This window comes from Podarcis liolepis (genome assembly GCF_965112155.1).
Source record: "Podarcis liolepis genome assembly, chromosome: 3".
In the NCBI taxonomy this organism is placed as follows: domain Eukaryota; kingdom Metazoa; phylum Chordata; class Lepidosauria; order Squamata; family Lacertidae; genus Podarcis; species Podarcis liolepis.
Window position 1 is genome coordinate 123,558,622 of NC_139557.1, and position 26,433 is coordinate 123,585,054.

General features: G+C 47.8%; 2 protein-coding genes across 2 annotated transcripts in view; one reads left to right on the top strand and one right to left on the bottom strand.

The window, feature by feature from the left end:
* The window catches only part of CIMIP2C (ciliary microtubule inner protein 2C), a 39,831-nt gene extending 32,610 nt beyond the window's left edge, over positions 1-7,221 (top strand). The window contains exon 4 of the mRNA XM_083494885.1: positions 6,871-7,221. Coding sequence (XP_083351011.1) covers positions 6,871-7,015 — 145 coding nt within the window. The 3' untranslated portion in view covers positions 7,016-7,221. The remainder of the gene's footprint in view (positions 1-6,870) is intronic.
* A 4,546-nt stretch (positions 7,222-11,767) lies between these two features.
* CIB4 (calcium and integrin binding family member 4) overlaps positions 11,768-26,433 on the bottom strand; it is a 39,177-nt gene continuing 24,511 nt past the window's right edge. Inside the window, exons 4-7 of the mRNA XM_083494906.1 lie at positions 14,779-14,920; positions 13,037-13,146; positions 12,216-12,304; positions 11,768-11,958 (exon numbers count right to left, since the gene is read on the bottom strand). Coding sequence (XP_083351032.1) covers positions 11,937-11,958; positions 12,216-12,304; positions 13,037-13,146; positions 14,779-14,920 — 363 coding nt within the window. The 3' untranslated portion in view covers positions 11,768-11,936. The remainder of the gene's footprint in view (positions 11,959-12,215; positions 12,305-13,036; positions 13,147-14,778; positions 14,921-26,433) is intronic.

The window sequence follows — 26,433 nt, forward strand, 5'->3', positions numbered from 1 at the left end:
TCTGCATAGTCCGTCAATTTTTCTTGCCATGATTCTTTAGTTGGGGTTTCTTCAGTCTTCCATCCTTGTGCTATTAAAACTATCGCGGCCTTGTCGCATACATGAAGATGTTTTTCAGCTTTTTTGGCATGTCTTTCCCTACAATCCCTAACAAAAATGCTTCAGGTTTTTAAACAAATGTTAAATGGAAGATTTTCTTCAATTCGTTGTATATCATTTCCCAAATTTTTTTAATTACGTTACAATCCCACCACATATGATAAAATGTCCCCTCCTTTTCCTTACACTTCCAACATATATTTGAACTAGTTTTGTACGTTTTCCCTAACTGCACTGGTGTCATGTACCATCTGTACATCATCTTCATGTAATTCTCCGTCAATAGGGAACAATATGTAAATTTTAAATCAGTTTTCCATAATTTTTCCCAATCTTCCATCATAATGTTATGACCTACATCTTGTGCGCATTTAATCATAACTGATTTTACCTCTTCATCTTTTGTCTCCCAGCTGTGAGGCTGTTTGTTCCCTGATTGTTCTTTTGCTGAGCGACTCATTCCTTTTCCCCCTAAAGAAAGCTCAACATTTTAGACCTGCGCTGTAAAAAAAGGTCAACAACCATCTTTCCTCCCCCCCAAAAAGCACAACAACTTTGACCTGATCACTGCCAATTTCTTTTTCTGTGATTGGATCACAGTCTCTCGGATGTTGGACATCCCTGCCCTACAGAAATCTGGGGTCGAGTCCCTAAGGCGGTTGGATGGTGCCTTGCATGTCTCCTTCCGGCAACTCCTGCAGCCCAGCTGGGGCCAGACATATTGCTCTGCTTTCCTTTGGAACACATCAGCCAGGCTGAGGGGAGAGGGGTCTTGCCATCTGGGCAGCCCAGGATCTCCATGCACGCTGCCCAGGCTTGCGCCCGGGGAAGTCACTTTGGTGCTGCAACTGCAGCAAAAACAACACAGGAGACAGCAGCTGTGAGTTAACGTTCTCTGCAGCCACAGCAGGCGCTGTGATTCTCAGGCAGTTTAACTCCTGGCATCACACTCTGTTGTTTCTCGAGGCAGATGGACGGGGTATAAATAATAAAATTATTATTATTATTAACAAAATATCCCAGCTATGCTCTGCAACCTCTCCACTGGCCAGGTTCCACAGAGGGTCTGTCTGCAGGGAATATCTTAACTTGTGTCCTTGCACTCTCCTTTCTCCCGCCCTCAGAGGCAAATGCTGACCCTTTTTCTCCACTCTTTTTCTCTAAAAACGAAAAAAAGCCTCCTCTGAGCCAGAAGCATTCATGCACAAAGCAGGTTCTGAAAAGCAATTTTCAGGAAAGCAAAACAGATCAGAAAGGCAGCCCCCAACAGTTGTGGCTGTAGGTTTGGATCTATAAGACAAGAAATTGGAATTAAAGGGGCCTGTCTGGACCCCTTTAATTCCATCTGGAAGACACAGTCAGAGTTGGGAAGAGGCAAGATGTGCGGATCAATAGCAGACGAGCGAAGCAAAGGAAAAGGTAGAAGGTGTTTGTTTTTTCTCTGGCTGGTGAAATGTGAGCTGATCTTAGGAAATTCGGCTTGTCTGTTTTGCTTATTGGATTGCGTTTGTATTTTGCTTCTTGTTTGGCAAACAGGAAAGAGGGAGAAATTCGGCCCAGTTCACATTTTAACATGATCCTACCTGTTCCGTTCTTTCCAAAACAAGACATGCCCCCAAGATACAGCCATCCTTTGGCATTTGCACTCTTCCAATTTTGCAGGGCAGTGGTACCTCAGGTTACAGACGCTTCAGGTTACAGACTCTGCTAACCCAGAAATAGGAGGCCCCATTAGCTAAAGTGGTGCTTCTGGTTAAGAACAGTTTCAGGTTAAGTACGGACCACCGGAACGAATTAAGTACTTAACCTGAGGTACCACTGTACTTGGGTAGCCTGGACATCTGAAGGCAGCCCTGTTTAGGGAAGTTTTTAATGTCTGATGTTTTAATGTGTTTTTAGTCTTTTGTTGGAAGCCGCTTAGAGTGGCTAGGGAAACCCAGCCAGATGGGTGGGGTTATTATTATTATTATTATTATTATTATTATTATTATTATTATATCTCTTACCCATATTGATAGTTTTCTCATCTTAACAGATACTTGCCAGACTGTATTTGCAGGGAGGTGTAAGCCCCTACAGTCCAAAGACAACTGGAAAGCTTTCCCCATTTCCTTCCTCCTTGCAGAGAAATATTTGAGGTCACTTTGGGAGAGTCAAAATGGCTTCAGGATTGTTCTCCTGTACTGTTTCAGACATGTGGTTTATATGCTTATGTATGTGTTTGCCTTGCACATTTATGAACATTCATTTTATATACGTAAGACCTTAGAATTCCTATAACACCATAATCAGACTTGATTATTGTAACTCGCTCTACGTGGGGCTGCCCTTGAGACTGACCCAGAAACTCCAGCGGGTGCAGAATGCCGCGGCGAGACTCCTTACGGGGTCCTCGCCGTGGGATCACATTCATTTGGTGCTTGAACAACTGCACTGGCTCCTGGTGGAGTACAGGATCAGGTTTAAGGTGCTGGTTTTAACCTTCAAAGCCTATACGGCCTAGGACCCTCGTACCTATGGGACCGCCTCCCCTGGTATGTCCCACGGAGGACCTTGCAGTCTTCAAACAGAAACATTTTGGAGGTCCTGGGCCACAGGGAGGTTAGGCTGGCCTCAACCAGAGCCAGGGCTTTTTCGGCAGTGGCCCCGATCTGGTGGAACGCTCTGTCCCAAGAGACTAGGGCCCTGCGGGACTTGACATCTTTCCGCAGGGCCTGCAAGACAGAGCTGTTCCGCCAGGCCTTTGGCCAAGGCACAGCCTGACCCCCTTTGGTAATCCTCATAGAACTCTAGCCCAATGGTTGCCATTAATTTGATTTTGAATTGATTTTAAAATGAATTGATTTTAGAATTCTGTGTTACTTCTATTGTTGTTAGCCTCTCTGAGCCCGGCTTCGGCTGGGGAGGGCGGGATATAAATAAAATTTTATTATTCTTAGAATCATAGAATCCTATGATTTGAATTGATTTTAAAATGTGCTGTTTTATTAGCCGTGACCCCCGCTAATTGATTTACAAACCTCGATTAGCGGTTTATTGCTGCCCAGCACGCTTCCACTCCAGCTCTTCTCCGTCACGGTTCAGCAGAGCTTCGCACAGCGTTGTAAACTGTCACCTGTTGGATTCAGCTCCCAGACAAACACACAGAGTCCCGTTTGTCTCTATACAGCATTTATTTCCAACATTTCTCAGGAATATCCAGGGCTAGTAGCAGCCATCTCAGCCCTGCGTCTTTTCCCCACAGCTCACATAGTGGGACTGACAAACTTTGCCCCAAGCTCCTCCCAGCTTCTAAAGCTGACGTCAGAATGGTGTAGCATCATGGGAAAAGCTTAACTCGTTAAGTTCCAGATCTCACACCCCCCCTTGCTGCACCTTCTGACAAGGCCCTTTTTGAGTTCAACACCTTTCCCTTTGCCTTGTGCTCCTTCCCAGCATCTTTCCCAGGCACCTGTTGAACCCCTTCAACACTTCCAGAATCACACTGTGCGACACTTTTCCACGCACCCGTGACCTGAAACCCCACTGGCCCATTAGGGCCAGCAGTTGTGTCTTCTCCGTCAGACCTTTCCCCCTCTGACTTGACAACCCTTCCGCGAGCTTTCTCCATTACCGGAGATGAAGCCTCACACCCGGACACTCCTTTCACAACCCTTGGAGATGCCCAAACCTGCCCTGAACCCTGAACCTGGATCTGGTCCCCATCACCGGGATCTGAACCCTGATTCTGGACCTTATCCCCATCACTGGGTTCAGCCACAGCCTCCCTTCTCCCTTGAGAAGACTTTGCACCCGTCACCTGGTGACGTATTTCCTTTTCCTTGAAAAATTTCTCCAGAGCAGACCCAGTAAACTGTGACCCTCGGTCGCTCTTGAACCCTTGCACCCTGGTGGAAAACCTTGGTTCCACCCCCGCAACCCAATCCTGGATCAGTTGCGTCACCTCCCCCTGTGTTTTGAGAGAGAAACACCAGCCAACCTGGCTGTGGTTACCTGTCAGCGACAGCACATACCTGGCCCCACCCAGACTCTCAGACCTCTTGGGTCCTGACAGATCTGTGTAAACCAGCTCAAAACCTCCTTGGTTACCCTCCCAAACCCGGGAAAAACCAAGCACCTTTGCACCTTTGCATACCCTGCACCCTTGGGACCTCCTCCCACATTTCCGGAGTTTGTACCCTTTTGTGCACCTGTGCAACTTTTGCACATCTTTGGGAACCTTAGCACACTGCACCTGTGCTTTTTCAGCATTCCCACAACCCTCCAGAGGTGACTCCAGAACAAAGACGTTGTTCTCCCTCTGCATGTTGACCCGTTGTCTCCCTCCTCTGAAAATGGAACAGGTGTCATTTTCAAAACGAGCATTGTATCCCTGCTTCATTAGAGCTGATACAGATAAAAGACAACACTTCAGTCCCGGCACAACGTTGATCTCTCGCTTCTCCTGTGAAGTAGAGAAAAACACGTTAGCCATACCACAGACTGGCTTTTGTGTTCCGTCTGTGAACCTAACAGTCATCCCTGTTAAAGTAGCCCTGCATTTCCGCAGCTTCCCAGCAGATGTCTCTGGAATCAAATTGCAATTAGCAGCAGAGCCAATAACAACACTCTGCTCTGGCCTTGTTCCACGAGTCTCTTGCTGGCACCTGGCACGTACACCAGCCTCAGTCTCGCGCCTGGTTGTTTTTCCAGACCGGTTGCCATGGTAACCCGACTGGTTCCCATGAGAATTCAACAGTTTGACCTTGGCGACATCCTGCCTTTTCTCTCTGCTCCGGTGGGGGCAATCTCGCCGCAGATGTCCCGGAGCTTTGCACACGTAGCAACGACGAACTCCAGTGGAAAAACACTGCCTGGGGCTCCCAGCTGGCTTTGCCTTCCTCCTCCTGGAACGGCGCCTCCCACCAGCCTCGCCCCCCCTGAAGCCGCTCTTCGCTCCAGCAGGTTCAGTGGAAAACTTTCCTGCCTCTCACAATTCCAGGCAGAACTCCAAGCTGGCATCAGCATCATCGTCAGCTTGCCTTCACACGTTAGGCACAGCCCCAAGCTCTCTGCAGCGTCTTTCAGCTTGCTTGCCTGCTTGCCTCAGATTCCGGCCTCCCGTTCTCCAAAAGCGTCCCCAAGCTGTACTCACAAGACTTCCAGCTCCCCTGGCGTGGAGAAACGACACCTCAGCTGCCCTCAGCTCTTGGCAGTTCTCAGCAACACAGGCACTTCTCTGCGTCTCGCAGCCTGCTTGTTTGCTTCGCAGCTCTCCTTGCCTTGCAACACCAGGCAAAAAGTCCTTCCGCCTCCTGCCGGCCTCCTGCTCGACGCCGCAGATCAAAGCTCCCGACAGTTTTACAAGCGGTGATGACCCATAACCTGTGCTGTTTTATTAGCCGTGACCCCCGCTAATTGATTTACAAACCTCGATTAGCGGTTTATTGCTGCCCGGCACGCTTCCACTCCAGCTCTTCCGGTGCGGTTCAGCAGAGCTTCGCACAGCGTTGTAAACTGTCACCTGTTGGATTCAGCTCCCAGACAAACACACAGAGTCCCGTTTGTCTCTATACAGCATTTATTTCCAACATTTCTCAGGAATATCCAGGGCTAGTAGCAGCCATCTCAGCCCTGCGTCTTTTCCCCACAGCTCACATAGTGGGACTGACAAACTTTGCCCCAAGCTCCTCCCAGCTTCTAAAGCTGACGTCAGAATGGTGTAGCATCATGGGAAAAGCTTAACTCGTTAAGTTCCAGATCTCACACTGACCCCCTTTGGTAATCCTCATAGAACTCTAGCCCAATGGTTGCCATTAATTTGATTTTGAATTGATTTTAAAATGAATTGATTTTAGAATTCTGTGTTACTTCTATTGTTGTTAGCCTCTCTGAGCCCGGCTTCGGCTGGGGAGGGCGGGATATAAATAAAATTTTATTATTCTTAGAATCATAGAATCCTAGAGTTGGAAGAGACCACAAGGGCCATCGAGTCCAACCCCCTGCCAAGCAGGAAACACCATCAGAGCACTCCTGACATATGGTTGTCAAGCCTCTGCTTAAAGACCTCCAAAGGAGGAGACTCCACCACACTCCTTGGCAGCAAATTCCACTGTCAAACAGCTCTTACTGTCAGGAAGTTCTTCCTAATGTTTAGGTGGAATCTTCTTTCTTGTAGTTTGGATCCATTGCTCCGTGTACGCTTGTCTGGAGCAGCAGAAAACAACCTTTCTCCCTCCTCTATGTGACATCCTTGTATATATTTGAACATGGCTATCATATCACCCCTTAACCTCCTCTTCTCCATGCTAAACATGCCCAGCTCCCTTAGCCGTTCCTCATAAGGCATCGTTTCCAGGCCTTTGACCATTTTGGTTGCCCTCCTCTGGACACGTTCCAGTTTGTCAGTGTCCTTCTTGAACTGTGGTGCCCAGAACTGGACACAGTACTCCAGGTGAGGTCTGACCAGAGCAGAATACAGTGGCACTATTACTTCCCTTGATCTAGATGCGATACTCCTATTGATGCAGCCCAGAATTGCATTGGCTTTTTTAGCTGCCGCGTCACACCGTTGGCTCATGTCAAATTTGTGGTCAACCAAGACTCCTAGATCCTTTTCACATGTACTGCTCTCAAGCCAGGTGTCACCCATCTTGTATTTGTGCCTCTCATTTTTTTTGCCCAAGTTCTTTTTATTTATCATTATTATTATCCCTTCTGCGTTCAAGTCTCAGCCATCAGCCATGTAACCGATTTCTCCCATTGTGTGCTTGTTCTCCCCTTGACCTCCAGCCCGCCGCTGAGTGCCAAAACATTGTGGCACCTCCATCGCGTGTCTCCGGAGAACCTGCGGACGTACCAGACTTTCCCCTCGGGGAAGAGGGTGACCTCGCAAGAGAGAGAAGTCCGAGACAGCTATTTCGAATACAGGGCCTAAGCAGAGACCGCCAAGTCGCCGTTGTCAGCCTTTGTCGGGACGGACGTCAGAGCCGGGCGACGGGAGATCACAAGAGCTGGGTTTTCTCTTGCAATCCTGCCATATCATGTTGCCCCAGGAATACCTGGGGAAAGTTGCATCCCATAAAAAATGAACTTCTGGGGCATAGCCCAGTGATTAAATTCCCCCACCCGCCATCCCTCAGACACACTATGCGAGCCTCAATTTTTGTATGGTCAGCTGTGTTGTTTGCATTGCACACAATCCCAGACACGGCAAATAGTTGAACGGCGGGATTGACTCACAGAAGATGCCAGACCCTCCAGGTGCCCCTGTTTTCCAGGGACAGCCCTGGAATTACAGAAGCCGTCCAGGTTTCTGATTTGATCCCAGAAAGCCTCGCTTTCGCTTAAAGGTAAAGGGACCCCTGACCATTAGATCCAGTCGCGGACGACTCTGGGGTTGCAGCACTCGTCTCACTTTCTTGGCCGAGGGAGCCGGCGTACAGCTTCCGTGTCATGTGGCCAGCATGACTAAGCCGCTTCTGGCGAACCAGAGCAGCGCACGGAAACACCATTTACCTTCCCGCCGAAGCGGTACCTATTGATCTACTTGCACTTTGACATGCTTTCGAACTGCTAGGTGGGCAGGAGCAGGGACCGAGCAACGGGAGCTCACCCCATTGCGGGGATTCGAACCGCTGACCTTCTGATCGGCAAGTCCTAGGCTCTGTGGTTTAACCCACAGCGCCACCCGCGTCGCTTTTGCTTAGGACGTCCCTATTTTCATCAGAGAAAAACGTTGGAGGCTCTGAGATGCGACCATGGACCACCGACTCAGATGCCATTAAAGGGGAATTAGACCGATTCCTGGAGGAATTGGCTAAAGGCTATCGGTGGCCTCTGGTCGCAAGGGCTAGATGAAGATCAGTTTCTGGGAAACAAAAGCGGGAGTGCGCTCCTGTGAGCATGTCTTGTTTGTGGCAACCAGAGGCGTTTGCTCGGCCCCCGTGGGGAAGAGGATGATGGACCAGATGGGCCTTTGGTCTGATCCAGCTGCAGGGCTCGTCTGATCTTAGAATGGTAGAGTTGGAAGGGACCCCCAAAGGTCCTCTAGTCTGAGAGTCCTCCAGAATAACAATCTCTCAAAGGACCTGTTGATGGCATTTTACCATCGTACTGTTGAGAGTGTATTAACTTATGGTCTGTGTGTGTGGTTTGGGAGCTGCACGGTCAGGGGGAAAACAATGCTGTCCAGGGTCGTCAAGACTGCAGAGAGAATAATTGGGTGCACTCTTCCCACCTTGGATCAAATCTATGCTTCCAGGTGCCATAAGAAAGCTGCAGAGATAGCGCAGGATAGTGCGCACCCCGGAAATGATCTTTTTCAGATCCTGCCTTCTGGAAGAAGGTACAGGGTTATAAAGACTAGGGCTAGCCGCCTGAGAAACAGTTTCAATCCAAATGCGATTTTGGTTTTAAACGCAGTATAAGGTAGTCTCTATGGGAGTATATTGTATTTATTTATGGGGTATCAGAGTTTTTAGGGGGCTAACCAGGCTGGGATATCAAGCTTGTTGGTTTTTGAATGTCTGGTGTAGACTTTTTCAATTTCGTTGTTCTGTATGGGTCAATGACAATAAAGATTACCGTATCGTAGTCCAGCCCCCTGCGATGCAGCTAAAGAATCCCCAACAGATGGCCACCCGACCTCTGTTGAAAAACCTCCATGCACCAATCATCAAAACACCACCTCATTTCCACTTTCCAGAGCCCAGACAAGTTCCTGGCAGGCAGAGGCACTGAGCTTGCAAAGATTTAGCTGAGTTGCTTGCCTGGCCCCCTGCGCACTCTGAATCCTCCTGGAGATAATCTTGTGCGAATGGCTGAACTGCTGGGTTAATGAGATCACCAGTTGATAATAATGGTAGGCATTCCATCTGCTGGAAAAAGTTACCGTAAGAGAGGGTTCATCCACACTTCCTTTTGGCCTTGCACTTTGAGTTTTCTGCAAAAGGCTGTTTTCTCCAATTCAGCGGGAAAGTCCAGGGGGAAATCCCCAGGGCCAAAAAAAATTAAGCGTTTGGACACGATGCTTTAAAACACAGACCTATGGCTAGAATCGATGCACAAAAGGAAGTCTGGGTGAGGCCTTTCCTGGATATTGCAACAAACATGATTCTGTGCAGCCCAAAGAACCAAGATGGCGGGGAATGAGATGAGGCCAATCTTACTATAGGGTTAGGGTTACTATAGGGTTAGGGTTCCAGTCCCTTGCTGGAAAAACCAGCTAATAAGCTCAGAGTCTTTGGGAGCTAAAGGAAAAGGGAGGATGGATGGCGGCTAACAGATTGAGGTTGAATCCTGACAAGACAGAAGTACTGTTTCTGGGGGACAGGAGGCGGGCAGGTGTGGAGGATTCCCTGGTCCTGAATGGGGTAACTGTGCCCCTGAAGGACCAGGTGTGCAGCCTTGGAGTCATTTTGGACTCACAGCTGTCCATGGAGGTGCAGGTCAATTCTGTATCCAGGGCAGCTGTCTGCCAGCTCCATCTGGTACGCAGGCTGAGACCCCTCCTGCCTGTAGACTGCCTCGCCAGAGTGGTGCATGCTCTGGTTATCTCCCGCTTGGACTACTGCAATGCGCTCTACGTGGGGCTACCTTTGAAGGTGACCCGGAAACTCCAATTAATCCAGAATGCGGCAGCTAAACTGGTGACTGGGAGCGGCCGCCGAGACCACATAACACCGGTCTTGAAAGACCTACATTGGCTCCCAGTACGTTTCTGAGCACAATTCAAAGTGTTGGTGCTGACCTTTAAAGCTCTAAACGGCCTCAGTCCAGCATATCTGAAGGAGTATCTCCACCCCCATCATTCTACCTGGACACTGAGGTCCAGTGGGCGAGGGCCTTCTGGCGGTTCCCTCACTGCGAGAAGCCAAGTTACAGGGAACCAGGCAGAGGGCCTTCTCGGTGGTGGCTCCCTCCCTGTGGAACGCCCTCCCACTTAGTGTTCTCCCACTAAGAGAACAACAACTACCAGACTTTTAGAAGACATCTGAAGGCAGCCCTGTTTAGGGAAGCTTTTAATGTTTGATGTATTACAGTATTTTATTATATTTTTTGGAAGCCGCCCAGAGTGGCTGGGGAAGCCACATGGGCAGGGTATAAATAAAAAAAATATTATTATTATTGTTGTTGTTGTTGTTGTTTGGCCTGACTTTATTTCTTTTGTAAGTAAAGAAGAACAAGGACTTCGCTCGGCCCATAAACAAATATGGCTGATATAGCAAATCAGGGCATTGGAATATGTTAATTCCTTTCCCTTGGTATAATAGGGTCCATGTTTTGTCACCTTGTCCTGTTTAACCATTACGTCTATGCAAAAATAGCTCGTGTCGCTACCTTCCTCGCATTCACATGCCTGCGGTTTATTTATTTGGGTTTCGTTATATGTCTGCGTTTCTTCGACCGTGATCTGTAATTGTACATGGACTCGGTATATTGCCATCAGATCCCCTTTGGTAACACTGTATTTTGAATAATTTTGTATCTTAAAAAAAAAAGTAATGAAAATCATTTAAAAGGGAAACAGAACTGGAATAGGGGTTGGGGAGCATAACCAGGAATGCTTGATCTGCAAAACAGATTTCGCTGTGCAGAGAATTAAGGGTGCAAATGGGTGTGGAAGAATTCCCACCCTCTGGGATTTCACAAGAAAAATCACCACCCTGCCCTGCCTTGATTTTTGCCAGTACTAAGGCGGCAACCCTACCATTCCCCCTCCCTTTTGTAAGCAGGAGCCAGTGTATTTGGCACCCCCTTCCCCAGTGGCCCACCCTGAACTGAAAACGCAACCGCTTTCCAAGACTGCCATGGGGAAGAAAAGATGGAGATATGAGAAACTGTGGGATGTGAAACACACAAGCAGTCAAATACAACATTCCTAGAGTAAACATGTGGGAGGAATAAAAAAATTCCTTCCAGTAGCACCTTAAAGACCAACTAAGTTAGTTCTTGGTATGAGCTTTCGTGTGCATGCACACTTCTTCAGATACTAACCCTAACCCTAACCCTAACCCTGAAGAAGTGTGCATGCACACGAAAGCTCATACCAAGAACTAACTTAGTTGGTCTTTAAGGTGCTACTGGAAGGAATTTTTTTATTTTGACTATGGCAGACCAACACGGCTACCTATCTGTATGTGGGAGGAATGTTTGTCCAGCCAGCTGGTAAACTTCCTGTTCCTTCTGGGCTGGGACAGACTTCCTCTGCATGTGACTAGAGGTGGGTGTGGCCTCACCTGTGCAGGTAACGACAAAAGCACAGGGCAGGGCAGCCATCTCTCTCTCTTTGACTGCATGCATTGAAGAAGCAACATCTGCTTAGCCAAAGATGCTTCCAGTCAAGAGAGGACAAAGGGACTGTCTCCTTATGAGATAGTTTCCAAATGTATGTTACTTTTCTAAGCTAAGTCTGCCTTTTGGGATCCAATTGTGAACAGAATGCGAATAAACTCTTTTTATAGAAGACTGTGTCGTGTCTTATCTTTTATGAGGGAATAAGGGGAAAATACCAAAACAGTTATTATAGAGGCTTTAGCGAGCCTGAGCAAACGCATCCGCTGCGAGTTTTAAAAGGGGAATGTTACTCTGCTAAATTGTGAACTTGTTAACACAAGTTGGAAAGGCTATAATCAGACAATATATCCTCTCCTGGATCCCTGAACATTCCCACAGAAACTCCAAGCTCTTTGCCATTCCTCAACAGTCAAATTTTATTCTCCTGCAAAATATACAGACAGGTCTGCTGCCTGGGTTCCTTCCCTACAAAAATATCTGTGATGGAAGCGTCCCTCTGGAAGAGTTGCTTTATGCGTCTTGGCTTGTGTGACGTCTGGATATCGTGTGCCGCCCCTTCCTTAGAAGTAGAGCCTAAAAGAGCTGTGGGGGAAGGGTGTGCAATAAGTCTATTATATCCTTATAACAGGCAAGGAATAGTGGGGATGAGCGTAATAGCTCTGTCCCCTGGCAATTGTCACCGCCACCCTCAAGTTGGAGGGCAACTGTCATGGAAAGCTTGCCCTACTCAGTTTTTAAAAGTTTGGGGTGGGAACTAAGGTACGGGAGGGGAATTTTGGAGCTGGGCCCGTGGCGACGAGGGTTGGGTGTCTCAAGTGAGTTTTTGACAGGGCTCTTACTGTAGGAAGTCTGGAGACTTGGTCATGGCGTGTTCGAACTCCACCAGGGAGAGCATCTTGTCATTATCCAAGTCAGCTTCCTCCAGGACCTGCTTGGAATGGAAATGTCTGCCTTGAAGACCACTCGCCCCTTCCTGACACAGGTGTCCCGACCAATGGAAATGCCCTGTGTGAGAGACCTACACCCCAAACCATCTGGCTCTGAACATGAGATCAGTGTCTCCTGTTTGCTAGCCAAAGGGTGGAGTAAGCCAGCTGTCCCCAACCTGGCGCCCTCCAGTTTTTTAAAAGATCTCAGAGTAAGATCTCAGAGCCTGGATGAGTTCATATATAGCCTCACGGTCTTGAGATTGGAACATCCCTCCCAACACTGCCCTCAAAGCACATGGAAATCATGTGCCGAGGACCACGCCTAAAGTTCTCCCAGTTGGCCTCCATCTTCTTCTGCACCTCCATCTTCTTAATCAGCAACTCAAGGACCACCTGCATCTTCTTGGTCCGAAATGGACTACAACTCCCAACAGCCCCTGGGGCCATGGTGTTGGTGCAATGGTGGCTGGTGCTGGTGGGGGAGAAGACAGGGAGCCCAGCTGACTCAGGCTGATGGGAGTTGTGGTGCCAAACATCTGGAGGGTACCAGGTTGAGGAAGGTTGAAACAAGCTTGCTCTGCTCTAGTACTGCGCTAGGGATTGGTGTCCTCCACCACCCCTTGGCCTGCTTTGGCCATTGCGGGACATCCCACCATGACCAACGTCTGGTCCCGAGGTCTCTGGAGATCTCATAAAAGGAAGGGCATGCTGGGAAGTGGGGCGAGACGCACGTGGTTGGCCAGAGAGGCAATCTCTTCCTCGCTGAGGTTGTTCCTGTTGATCGATCTGCGAATGACGTTCTGGAGGTCTTCCTTGTCAACAAAGCCGTCGTCATTGAAATCTGGTCAAGGGAAGCATTGCAAAATGTACAGATGGAATGGGTCACAACGTAGGAACATCAGAAGAGGCTGCTGGATCAGGCCAATGGCCCACCTAGTCCGGCATCCTGTTCTCACAGTGGCCGACCAGATGCCCGTTATGGGAAACCCACAAGCAGGATTTGCACTCAAAGCCAACCATCTCCCCTCCTGTGGTTTCCAGCAACTGGGATTCAGAAGCATGGCTACCTCTGGCTGTGTGGGCAAAACAGGTGACCATTAGGGCTGTTTCAACATTGTGATGTATCACCTGTAGGAATAATGGAGACGACGGGAGGTTGGATGCAGGTGAGCTGTGCAGAAGCACGCTAGCAAGCATGCTCCAAGCAAGCTGCCGACTAGCTGTGCAAAGGCTCCTTTTATTAGCAGACGTCAACAATTGGAAACAGTAGTGAAACCACCCTGAACTTAACATATTTCCATCTTAAGCACATTTCCAGCATTAGCAAATGCACATGTCAGCGGGTGTTTCCCTCAGATGTTCCCCCAAGCATTATGTCTAACAAACAAATTGTTTTCTAGCCAAGAAGGTCAGGAAAAGCAGGTGTGATGCTCCTTGACATACTATTGCATGTCTGGTGCGAGGTTTGCCTTTGCAAAGCGGAGCGTTACCTCCACAATCACCAGCTAAACATTGTGTCATGGAACTGACATCGGAGACCAGCAGAGAGAGAAGTCGCCCCGATAGTGCAGGAGAGGGAATCAGCAAGGAGAGAGAGAGGGTTTCCGAGGGGGAAGGGAATCAAGGTGACACCAAGAAGGAAGGAGGGAATGAGAGCACTTTGGAGGGAAGGCTCAGGGACTCTTCCAGTGAGAGCAGCGGGGAGAGTGCCGGACCACCACTGGGCACGCCTACTCTGCGCAGAAGGCTTCCACGCAGAGAGGCTAGGCGGAGACTGGCTGTCAAGGAATTCTTATGTTGGAAAAAGTTTAGGAAACACCCACTAACGGATTCTGCCAGCGACTGAAGCAGACGCACAGGGGTGCGCTTCAGTTAGGGAAAGGTTTAAACAAGCAGTTTAGGGAAGTCGGTGACTTACACACAAGCAACTACAATTCCCATTACACATTGCAATGTACTGATACATCGCGATGTCTGACATAAGGATGGAGGCAGGTACAGGCATGGGCTGGCTCCACAGTTTTCCCCGCATTGTAATTTTTGCACATACACAAATCTTGATTCTCCAGGTCGACAATTATGAAACCAATATCACAATATGGACTTCAACCCAGCTTGGGACAATATATCGCCCAGCCCTAACATACACCATGATTTTTGATATATTGCCGAGTCAAAGATCATGAAACTGATTGCACGACATGGACTTCAGTTTTGGACAACCTATCGATATTTCACCCATCCCTAATAGCTATCCTGGCTAGTAGCCACCCTCCTCCATGGAGGAGACCCATAGAGTGATGGCCAAGTTGGTGGCTACCAAGGACAGCTGGACATATAAAAGGCCCCATTGCCTTCAGTAGCTTAGGGCCTCATCAAATCCTAAATCCAGCCCTGACCCCACCCACAAGGCGATGACCACATTCCTCGGACCCTGGTTGCCACAAGGAGAATTCGGAGGGAAACACCCTACCGTATATCAGAAAAGCATACTCCATCTTAATGCTCTGGCACGCTCGGTCGCTGAAGACGGACGCCATCCCAAGGATGTCCTCAAAGGTGAAGTAGCCGTCGGTGGAGAAGACCTTGCAGATCCGGTCCCGGAAGGGATTCACCTGTGTGGACGGATGAAGAGGGATTGATACCTGAAGAGAAACCCACATCCCAGGGGCAAGGGAGCAGCTGGTGAAGGAGGCAGTGGTCCTTCTCGAGACGTTCAGACCTCGACTATGCAGAAAAGGCAAAACTGACTGTCAAATGAAGAAGGTATTGTGAAGAAGGTAATTGTTTAAGGAAGAATGGTGACCGTTGATGGACTAGGTAAAAGGTTAAGGACCCCTGGACGGTTAAGTCCAGTCAAAGGTGACTATGGGGTTGCGGCGCTCATCTCGCTTTCAGGCTGAGAGAGCCGGCGTTTGTCCACAGACAGCTTTCAGGGTTGTGTGGCCAGCATGACTAAACTGCTTCTGGTGCAATGGGACACCGTGACGGAAACCAGAGTGCAAGGAGATGCCGTTTACCTTCCCACCACAGCAGTACCTATTTATCTACTTGCACTGGTGTGCTTTCGAACTGCTAGGTCAGCAGGAGCTGGGACAGAGCAATGGGAGCTCACCCCGCCGCAGGGATTCGAACCACCGACCTTCTGAGCGGCAAGCCCAAGAGGCTCAGTGGTTTAGGCCACAAAATTAAAAGGTAAAGGTAAAGGACCCCTGGACGGTCAAGTCTAGTCGCGGTTGACTCTGGGGTTGCAGTGTTCATCTCGCTTTCAGGCCGAGGGAGCCGGCGTTTGTCAAGACAGCTTTTCTGGGTCATGTGGCCAGCAGGACTAAACCGCTTCTGGCGCAACGGGACACTGTGACGGAAACCAAAGTGCACAGAAATCCTGTTTACCTTCCCGCCACAGCGGTACCAATTTATCTACTTGCACTGGCATGCTTTTGAACTGCTAGGTTGGCAGGAGCTGGGACAGGGCAACGGGAGCTCACCACCATCACAGGGATTCGAACCCCCGACCTTCAGATCAATGAGCCCAAGAGGCTCAGTGGTTTAGACCACAGCACCACCCACATCCCACTAACTATCAAACTATTATTTATACATGAAGTCACAGGCAGGATTTGAAATATAAGCAACGGGTTATTGAAAGAATTGACGATATCGGGGCTTAGATAACAAATACATATGTGTTCTAAAAGTGAGTCTCATGCTCTATCAAGTGGGCTAAAGCAAGCGGATTATCAATCAAAGATTGTTCTTTTTTTATTTTGAATGTGGAACTTGATTTTCTCATGCGGGGTTTCGTTTGGTTGGGATTTGCAAGCTGCTAGCAGATCCCTGTTGAAATCTGAAGCAGCGTCTTTATTAATTAGTTAATTGATTAACTGAACGGAGACCTCTGACTTCCCCTCCCCCATTCCAAGCAGTACCCCTCTTCTACCACCGGGAGGCAGTAGGGAGCTTCTTCTCCCTGCCTCCCTTTTGTCCAAAGGAGATTAAATTTCCACTCTGGGTAATATGATAATCTCCAAATGCAGACTTATCGCTCGCAGTCTATGAAATGCCCTTTTGAAACCAGCACTCGATTGATGCATTTAAGACCGGAAAGGCAAATAAATGGCTCTTGGATAATTCCTTGAAGCCGCAGAAGAGTGCGACGATAACACTTGCCTGGTGCTGGGAGCAGAGTGCAACCCACCACAGCCCCACCAACTTCCACCACTGCTGCCCCCTCCTTCGGCTGCCCCAGATGCTTGCTATAGGGCAGGAACATGTCTGTGGGTGCTCCCCCCAGCTCCCAGAGGTGTGTCCTTTCACACTGATGTTTGGGACTGAAACTCCCAGAGTTCATAATGGAACCTGTGGAACTCAGACCCTGTTAACGGAGAAATCTGAGGGCTCCCTTGGACAAAAAAGCAAGGACACCAACCAGGAAAATTGGAGCAAAACAGCAGCCAGTAGTCTTTATTGAAACTGTCATGACAGGACTCCAACTCACTGCAAAACGAAGCAAGATGGAAGCCCCGAACAAAAGAGCCCCCGAACTTTTATTAGCTGCTAATTCCCATGTTACAACCCCCCAAACTACATCACTCATACATCATGGTTACATCATGAAAGGGGTGGTCTGGTGGCAGGAATCTGAGCATCCTGGACCCTGCCCCACGGTCCCCCTTGCCCTCCACCAAACACCCCTCAAGTGGAACAAAAGAGATATTTCCCTGTTTCCCAGCCAAGTTCATCCCACCCTTTTGTCTCCATCTGGGTTTGTTATTTCTGGAATGGCTACCTGTCTGGCACTCAGGTATCAGGAGGCCAGGGATGATCACTCAGGCAGAGGGGCTGCTGAGGAGCTGAGCTCACCTGTCTATATGAATTTCTTAAGTGATCCCAGTGAGCCAGTACAGAGATACATTTATCAGCGAATTCTTACATTTGGTATCGTGCAGCAAAGGCCCTTTGAATAGATAGGAAGAAACTGTGATGGCTGACTGGGAACAGTTGTGGACCACCGGTATGAAATTTACGGCATGTAATGCCTTAAAGGAAAATACTACGAAAATGATGAATAGGTGGTACATGACTCCAGTCAAGCTTGCAAAAATTTACCACTTGTCTGATAATAAATGTTGGAAATGTAAAGAAACTGAAGGTACTTTCTATCACCTTTGGTGGACGTGCCCAAAGATTAAGGCTTTCTGGGAAATGATATATAATGAAATGAAAAAGGTACTTAAATGTACTTTCCTTAAGAAACCAGAGGCCTTTCTCTTGGGCATTGTCGGCCAATTGGTGCCAAAGAAAGACAGAACTTTTTTTATGTATGCTACAACAGCAGCAAGAATAGTCATCGCAAAGTATTGGAAGACACAAGATCTACCCACTCTGGAAGAATGGCAGATGAAGGTGATAGACTACATGGGACTGGCCGAAATGACTGGCAGAATCCGAGACTAGGGGAAAGAGACGGCGGAAGAAGATTGGAAGAAATTTAAGATCTATCTTGAGAGACATTGTAAAATTAATGAGTGTTAAAATGTTACGGCTATAGAAGTAAGCAGACTACAGCTGTAAAGATTAGGTTAAAAGAAAAGAAAGGATTACAATTAGATTAAATTAAGGGTGAGGATTTGCTGAACTAAATATTTGAAATTGGAATGCAGAAAGGGGAGGTATGAGGAGGTCGGTGAAGTAAGTTTTAAGAGAATAAGGATTTGAAATTATACTTGTTTGTCTTTGTGTGTGTTTGTTTGTATTTTATAATTTGTGAAAATTCAATAAATATCTTTTAAAAGAAAAAAAGGAAGAAACTGTGATGAAGTGTTTTGTGGGGGGGAATCACAAAAGTCACAAAATTGATTATGCTGATTTTGGTAGTGGGCTGCATGTGCATGATATCTGCTGGGGGGACCCCCCCAACCTATACATAAATTCCTATAACAACCCCAATATCCTCTTCACATGTATCTGGCTTGACAGCAGCACATGTGAACAGGATCCAGGGGTCTTAGCCAGAGGCATAGCAAAGTCAGGTGGTACCCGGTGCAAAAAACCTTTGTCACACACACACACACACGGCCAAATTTTGAGCTGCGCCAATCCGCCTGGGGGGGATTTTGTCACCCCCCCCCCAGGCATGACACCCGGGGCAGACCACACCCTCTTGAGATGCCCCTGGTCTTAGCAGACCACAACCTTAACATGAGCCCACAGAGCGATACATTAGCAAAACAAGAAGAAGCAAATGCTATTCTAGGCTGCAGCAACAGAAGTCTAGGGTCCAGATTAAAGGAAGTCGTAAACGTAAAGTTAAAGGGACCCCTGACCATTAGGTCCAGTCGTGGCCGACTCTGGGGTTGTGGCGCTCATCTCGCTTTATTGGCCGAGGGAGCCGGCATTTGTCTGCAGACAGTTTTTCCGGGTCATGTAGGCAGCATGACTAAGCCGCTTCTGGCGAACCATAGCAGCGCACGGAAACGCCATTTACCTTCCCGCCGGAGTGGGACCTATTTATCTACTTGCACTTTGACGTGCTTTCGAACTGCTAGGTTGGCAGGAGCAGGGACCGAGCAATGGGAGCTCACCCCGTTGCGGGGATTCGAACTGCCGTCCTTATGATCGGCAAGCCCTAGGCTCTGTGGTTTAACCCACAGCGCCACCCGCGTCCCAAAGGAAGTCATAGTCCTGCTCTGTTCTGCCTTGGTGAGTCTACATCTGAAATACTGTGTCCAGTTCTGGGCACCACAATTTAGGAAGGATTTTGGCAAGCTGGAAGGTGTGCAGAGAAGGGCGACCGAGAGGGTCAAGGGTCTGGAAATCAAGCTTTTTTAAAATAGATCCCATCTCATAGCCCAGAACAGTCAGGAGCAGCAAAAGAGAGAGAGGAAGAGAGAGAGCGAGAGAGAAAATATCTCCATTGTTCCTCCTGAAAGGAAAATAAGTGCTTTCAAAAGAGTCCTGGACAGTGCGTTGTGCGTGCATTACTTTCGCTGGAAAGGATGGCTGTGCCCTAAAAAAAAAGAGAGGCATTTATTTTTGGGAGGAAGCAAAGCGTCAGAGGCTCAGAAGAGAATGGAAAGCCACTCAGCCCAACCCACCAATTTAGCCAAGGTGCATCATCAGGTGCTGAGCATAAGCGCAGAAGAAGAGGCTGCGGGATGAGGCCCGCATCCTGCTCTCACAGGTGACAGCTGTCTTCCTGTGGGAAAACTGAGAAGCAGGATTTGAGCACCGGAGCAATTCTCCCCTCCTGTGGTTTCCACAACTGGGATTCAGACGCACTCCTGCCTCTTGGCCAGAGAGGCAGAACAGAGACCTCCCAGCTAGGAGCCATTGAGAGTCCTATCGCCCTCCTCCAAGAATTCATCTTTTCTTTTCTTTTTTGCCTTTGTTGCTTCTTCTTCTTTTTTAAAAAAAATGAATTATTAGGAATTTCAGCATAACAGCTTATCAAAAATACCTCATCCTCATTCCCCCCATTTCCCCCTTAAAAAAGAAAAAAAGTAAAACCCACCGTCCCACCCAACTTCCCTCAGCTCCTTTCCCTGATTTCTCAGCACATGTTATTTTCTGCATGTTTAAAATTGTAAAGCTCCTCAGTTTGTCTATCTGTATATTACCAATAAAAGGTTTGTGAATGCTTATTCAAAACCTGCCAAGGTGTCCAGTTTCTTTTGTTGTTTCTTTAAGTACTTTGCAAAAGGTTCCCATTCTTCTTTAAAGTCACAGTTGTCCTTGTCTCGTAGTTTATGTGTCAATTTCGCCAGTTCCGCATAATCCATCAGTTTCTCTTGCCACAGTTCTTTAGTCGGGATTTCCTCACTCTTCCATCCTTGTGCTAGTAAGAAACTTGCCGCCATTGTCGCATACAAAAAAATGTTTTTTACTTTCCTTGGCAGGTCTTTTCCTACAATCCCTAACAGAAAAACTTCAGGCTTTTTTTACAAATGTTAATTGGGACCTCCAAGAATTCATCTCATCCTCTTTTAAAACCATCCAAGTCGGCGGCCATCCCTGCCTCCTGTGGCAGTGAGTTCCATAGTTAATGATGCAATTAATTTCAATAGCAGGGGAATGTCCCAAACTCTGCAGGAAATAACATGGTTTATGCTATTTACCCCTTATATGTCCACCTGATCGTTTCAGTCTGCGGAACGGGCACTGTTACAGGTGCCACATAATAGTGGGTTCGCATTTGTAAGAAATTGTTTCCTTCTTGGCAGGGGGTTGGACTTGATGGCCCTTGTGGTCTCTTCCAACTCTATGATTCTATGATTCTATGATGTGGCGGATCCTGCCCTTTGGAACTCCCTGCCTCTTGACACCAGACAGGCACCTTCACTCTGCTCTTGTTGGTCTCTGCTGAAAACATTTTTGTTCCTACAGGCCTACCCAGGTATCCGGAATACTGCTTTGTGTTTTTATTTTTTACAGCACGATACAATACGATAATCTTTATTGTCATTGTCCCATACAGAACAACGAAATTGAAAAAATCTACACCAGACATTCAAAACCAACAAGCCTGCTATCCCAGCTATCCCAGCCTAGTTAACCTCCTAAAAACTCTGATACCCCATAATTAAATACAACATACTCCCATAGAGACTACCTTAAAGGTAAAGGGACCCCTGACCATTAGGTCCAGTCGCGGACGACTCTGGGGTTGCGTCACTCATCTCACTTTATTGGCCAAAGGAGCTGGTGTACAGCTTCCGGGTCATGTGACCAGCATGACTAAGCCATTTCTGGCGAACCAGAGCAGCGCACGGAAACGCCATTTACCCTCCCGCCGGAGCGGTACCTATTTATCTACTTGCACTTTGACCTGCTTTCGAACTGCTAGGTTGGCAGGAGCAGGGACCGAGCAATGGGAGCTCACCCCACTGCAGGGATTCGAACCGCCGACCTTCTGATCGGCAAGTCCTAGGCTCTGTGGTTTAACCCACAGTGCCACCTGTGTCCCTTAGAGACTACCTTACACTGCGTTTAAAACCAAAATTGCATTTGGATGGAAACTATTTCTCAGGCGGCTAGTCCTAGTCTTTATAACCCTGTACCTTCTTCCAGAAGGCAGAAGCTGAAAGAGATCGTTTCCGGGGTGCGCACTATCCTGCGCTATCTCTGCAGCTTTTTTATGGCATCTGGAAGCGTAGATTTGATCCAAGGTGGGAAGAGTGCACCCAATTATTCACAGTTTCTAGTTTAGCAGTGATTTTCACTGTTTTGTCTCATCCTGTTTTAAAGCCTTTGCTGCCCATCGCTGCTTCGTGAGGGAGCAAGTTCCACCATTTAACTCTTCGCTGGGGAAAAAGGACTTCCTTCCTTCTGCCCTAAATCATTCCAACAGTTCCAGTGCTGTGAGAGAGGGAGAAAAAGCCCTTCTCTATCCAGTTTCTCCAAGCCACAGAGAGTTTTGCAAACTTCTGTCATCTCGCTTCTTTGAAATGCCTCTCAAGCGCACCACAAGAACTGGCATGCCTCTCACCCAGCCTTTGCCAGTCTGGGCCCCCTCCAGATATTTGAGGCGACTCTGTATTGCTTGGGGCAGGAGGGAGTTGTGGTCCCACGATGCTGGTCGAAGCCCCTGGAAGCCAGTTAAGATGGCACCATGTTTCCTGAAGATGGCAGCCCTCCATCAGCAAAGAGGTTTCCTCCAGCCCATCTCAAATCGCCCACAGAAAACCAACTCCAACACAGTGGTGCCTCGGTTCGCAAATGCCTTGGTACTCAAACAAGTTGGAACCCAAACGCTGCAAACCAATAATAATAATAATAATAATAATAATAATAATAAATGAATGAATAATTTTATCTATATCCTGCCCTCCCCAGCCAGAACCGGGCTCAGGGCAGCTAACCTCAAAGTATATTATACATTAAAACATAAAATCAAAAAATCGATTGAAATGCAGCTTAAAATCAAATTAAAATCAGATGGCAACCAACAAATTATAACTATAGGGCTTGGGGTTTGGGTTGGAAGTAAGTGTTTTGGTTTGTGAACATTTTTCAGAAGCCGAGCATGCTCTGTTTTGAGTGTTACCCTGAGGTCTGTCTGTTTTTGCTATTTATTTTGCATTTTTGTTTTTGCGGCTCTTTTTGTTTTGCTTTTGTGACTGTGTGGAACCCAGTTCAGCTACTGACTGGTTGATTGTGTGACTGCAGTACGTTGTTTATTGCTTTCATTTTATGGATCAGTGGTCTCGTTAGATAGTAAAATTCATGTTAAATCACTGCTTTAAGGATTGCTTTTAAAAGTCTGGAACGGATTTCTATGGGAAAGCGCACCTTGGTTTTGGAATGCTTTGGTTTTGGAACGGACTAAGTTTGAGAACCAAGGGACCACTGTGCATCCGAAAAAGAAAACTCCTTTATGCCCCAAGATCAGTCCTCAATGTTGTTATGGCAATTTTCTGCTTACTGAGGCATTTTCACTGGACATTGGCCCTCTGGGCAGAGAGAAGCAAAAGTTACATCTGAGGTCACCAACGAGCCGTCCTTGATTTGAGATCCTGGGTTCAGCCTCTGACAGCATCTCTGGGTTGGGCTTGGAGACATTCCCTGCTTGAAATCCTGGTGTTCTACTGCCAGTCAGTGTAGACAAAACTAAACTGAATGTAATGGTGATCTGACTCAGTACAGTCATAGAATCCTAGAGTTGGAAGAGACCACCAGGGCCATCGAGTCCAACCCCCTGCCAAGCAGGAAACACCATCAGAGCACTCCTGACATATGGTTGTCAAGCCTCTGCTTAAAGACCTCCAAAGGAGGAGACTCCACCACACTCCTTGGCAGCAAATTCCACTGTCAAACAGCTCTTACTGTCAGGAAGTTCTTCCGAATGTTTAGGTGGAATCTTCTTTCTTGTAGTTTGGATCCATTGCTCCGTGTCCGCTTCTCTGGAGCAGCAGAAAACAACCTTTCTCCCTCCTCTATGTGACATCCTTTTATATATTTGAACATGGCTATCATATCACCCCTTAACCTCCTCTTCTCCAGGCTAAACATGCCCAGCTCCCTTAGCTGTCATACCTCATGACAGCAGTCATACCTCTTGTTACGTTCGGTTCAGGTTATGTCTTTTCAGGTTGCGTCCCATGGCGACCCGGAAGTGCCGGAAAGGGTTAATTCCGGGTTCCGCCGCTCGTGCATGTGCAGATGCGCAAAATGACATCATGCACATGCGCAGAAGCAGCAAATCACAACCCGTGCATGCGCAGATGCGCCACAGCGGGTTGAGCTCTTTTCATGTTGCGAATGGGGCTCCGGAACGGATCCCGTTCGCAACCAGAGGTACCACTGTACAAGGATGGAAAGTTGGGTTAAAACAGACATCATCATCATCATCATTTATTTATTTATACCCCGCCCATCTGGCTGGGTTTCCCCAGTCACACTGGATGGCTTCCAACATAATTTTAAAAATACAATAAAACATCAGACATTAAAAATTTCCCTAAACAGGGCTCCCTTCAGATGTCTTCTAAAAGTCAGATAGTTGCTTATTTCCTTGACATCTGGTGGGAGGGCGTTCCACAGGGCGGGCGCCACCACCGAGAAGTCCTGGTTCCCTGAAACCTCACTTCTCACAGTGAGGGAACCGCCAGAAGGCCCTCCGAGCTGGACCCTGGCATCCAGCGTGGAGATGCTCCTTCAGGTATACTGGGCCAAGGCCATTTAGGGCTTTAAAGGTCAGCACCAAAACTTTGAATTGTGCCCAGAAACATACTGGGAGCCAATGCAGATCTCTCAGGACCGGTGTTATGTGGTCCCAGCGGCTGCTCCCAGTCACCAGTCTTGCTGCCGCATTCTGGATTAGTTGTAGTTTCCGGGTCACCTTCCAAGGTAGCCCCACATAGAGCTCATTGCAAGTGAGAGATAACCAGAGCATGCACCACTCTGGTGAGACAGTCCACGGGCAGGTAGGGTCTCATCCTGCATACCAGATGGAGCTGGTATGCCCTGGACACAGAATTGACCTGTGCCTCCATGGACAGCTGTGAGTCCAAAACGACAGGAGGAAAATGACATTCAAATTTCTGTTTTAGACCGCCCTTTCTGTGATGTAGGTATGATGTATCTGGGGGTGGTCTTGATCTACAGGGTGGCAATTTCAAAAGTCTATATAAGGGTGAGGACCCTGTTGCAACAGATCAATAAAGATCAGGCTTACTAGCTGCTTTGCTTCTCAATATTCTCTGGTTGGCCACTGTTATTTTCTCCTCCCAAGAGGGAACCTACGTGAGGACTCTATATGGGCTCTTGGATGCCCCATAAGGGGAAAAGGGCAGATTTTGTTTACAACACTGGTTTCCCATAATGAGCATCTGGTTTGGCCACAGTGAGAAAGGGCGCTGGAGAAGATGGACCATTGTCCCAATGCAGCAGTCTCCTTCTTTCGTTCTTCTCTTTTGATGAAAAAAACCCTTCTCTCTTTTGATACAGGTTTCCTACTCTACACCCCAGCACTATGAAAAGCAGGAGGATATTATTATTATTATTATTATTATTATTATTATTATTATGCCTGTTACACCCGAGACCACAGAGCCCCGTCCTTTTAAAGGCTAGTTTAGACAACTCTGGGGAGGGAGGGAATTTTCTCCCCATTGGGCAGGAAAGTGGAGCCAGTGGCGTAGTGTGGGTTGTCAGCACCCGGGGCAAGACAAGTAATTTGCTCCCCCTAACCCGTGGATTTGCGCCCCCTAACCCTAACCCCCAGATGTTGCGCCCGGTGCGGCCGGCCCCCCCTGCACCCCCCACGCTACGCCACTGAGTGGAGCATCTCACTTCATAGCTAATATATTTTCCCACCTCAGCAGGAAATCAAGCAAAATGGGAAGAAGTTCAAAGCAAAATAACCTTTACGATTTATTTTTTTAAGTAGCTCAACCCCAAAATGCTGAAAAATAGCCTCATGCAGTTCTCTCAAAAGCACATTTTTCCCCCACCCAGGGGAGTAACTGGATGTTCCCTGACAGCTTAAATAGCTTCGGCACAGAGAGAGATCTGCAGAAAGCATCCAAGGGGAGAGGCAGGGCATGGAGGAGACCTTCCCTGGTTGTGCCGCAACCACACACATTTCCCTCCCCGCTTTCGCTGAAGGGCTGAAGGGCAGAAGAACCTCCTGGAAGAGACACCAGGGATCATATACATTGTTAATTTTGTGGGTTGGTTGGGAGGGGGGTCAGTCTGGATGATGCCCTGAGATCCCTTCCAGTTCTGTGAGTCTTGCACCCAGGAAGGGTCAGAACCTAAGAGAGGAGGCTGCTGAACTGCTCAGGCGAATTTCTTCACAAGACAGTGACCTTAATGTTAAGTTGTGGGTGAACATATCAGACGACACAGCAATTCTGCAAACAGCTCTTGTTTATTCACAGGTCAGAACAGAACTGAACTGAAGGGTTCAGCCAGCCTGCTTATATAGAGGTCCACTACAACGTAACTGTAACAACTTTCTGTAACTATCCAATCACTGAACGTCACTTTCAACCCCTTATTTGCATATGTGGACCTGAACTATCTACAGTTTCCCCCTGCTGGCCCAGGGTGAGAACTTCAGTATATAACACTTAGCTGGCCACTCAAATGTCCTCATCAGCATCCCAAAAGGAAGGAACCAAGTTGCAAGAGCTACAACTAAAGGATGGGGTCCTCCAGGTCAGACAAAGGCAAAGTCAGCCCTCCAGATGTTTTGGGACTACAGCTCCCATGATCCCTAGCTAGCAGGACCAGTGGTCAGGGGTGATGGGAATTGTAATTCCTTCCGGGTTTCACTGCTCACACATGCGCAGAAGCGCAAAATGACGTCATGCGCAGAAGCAGCAAATTGCAACGAATTGCGTTCTTTTCGTGTTGCAAATGAGCCTCCGGAACGGATCCCGTTCGCAACCAGAGGTACCACTGTACTGGTTTGTGTTCTCATCCGTTTTTAGTTCATCAGTGATTTTAACTGTTTTTGAACATTTTAAATGTTTTTAAAATTGCTTCCCCTTCCTTTTTTCCCCTTCTTTTTTTTGGAAACTGCTTTAAGGTTTTGTTTTGTCTTTACCATGAAGCAGAGTTTTACAATCAAGATAGTGTGACCTATTGGCTTGTTGTGGAATCAGTGGCGTAGCGTGGGGGG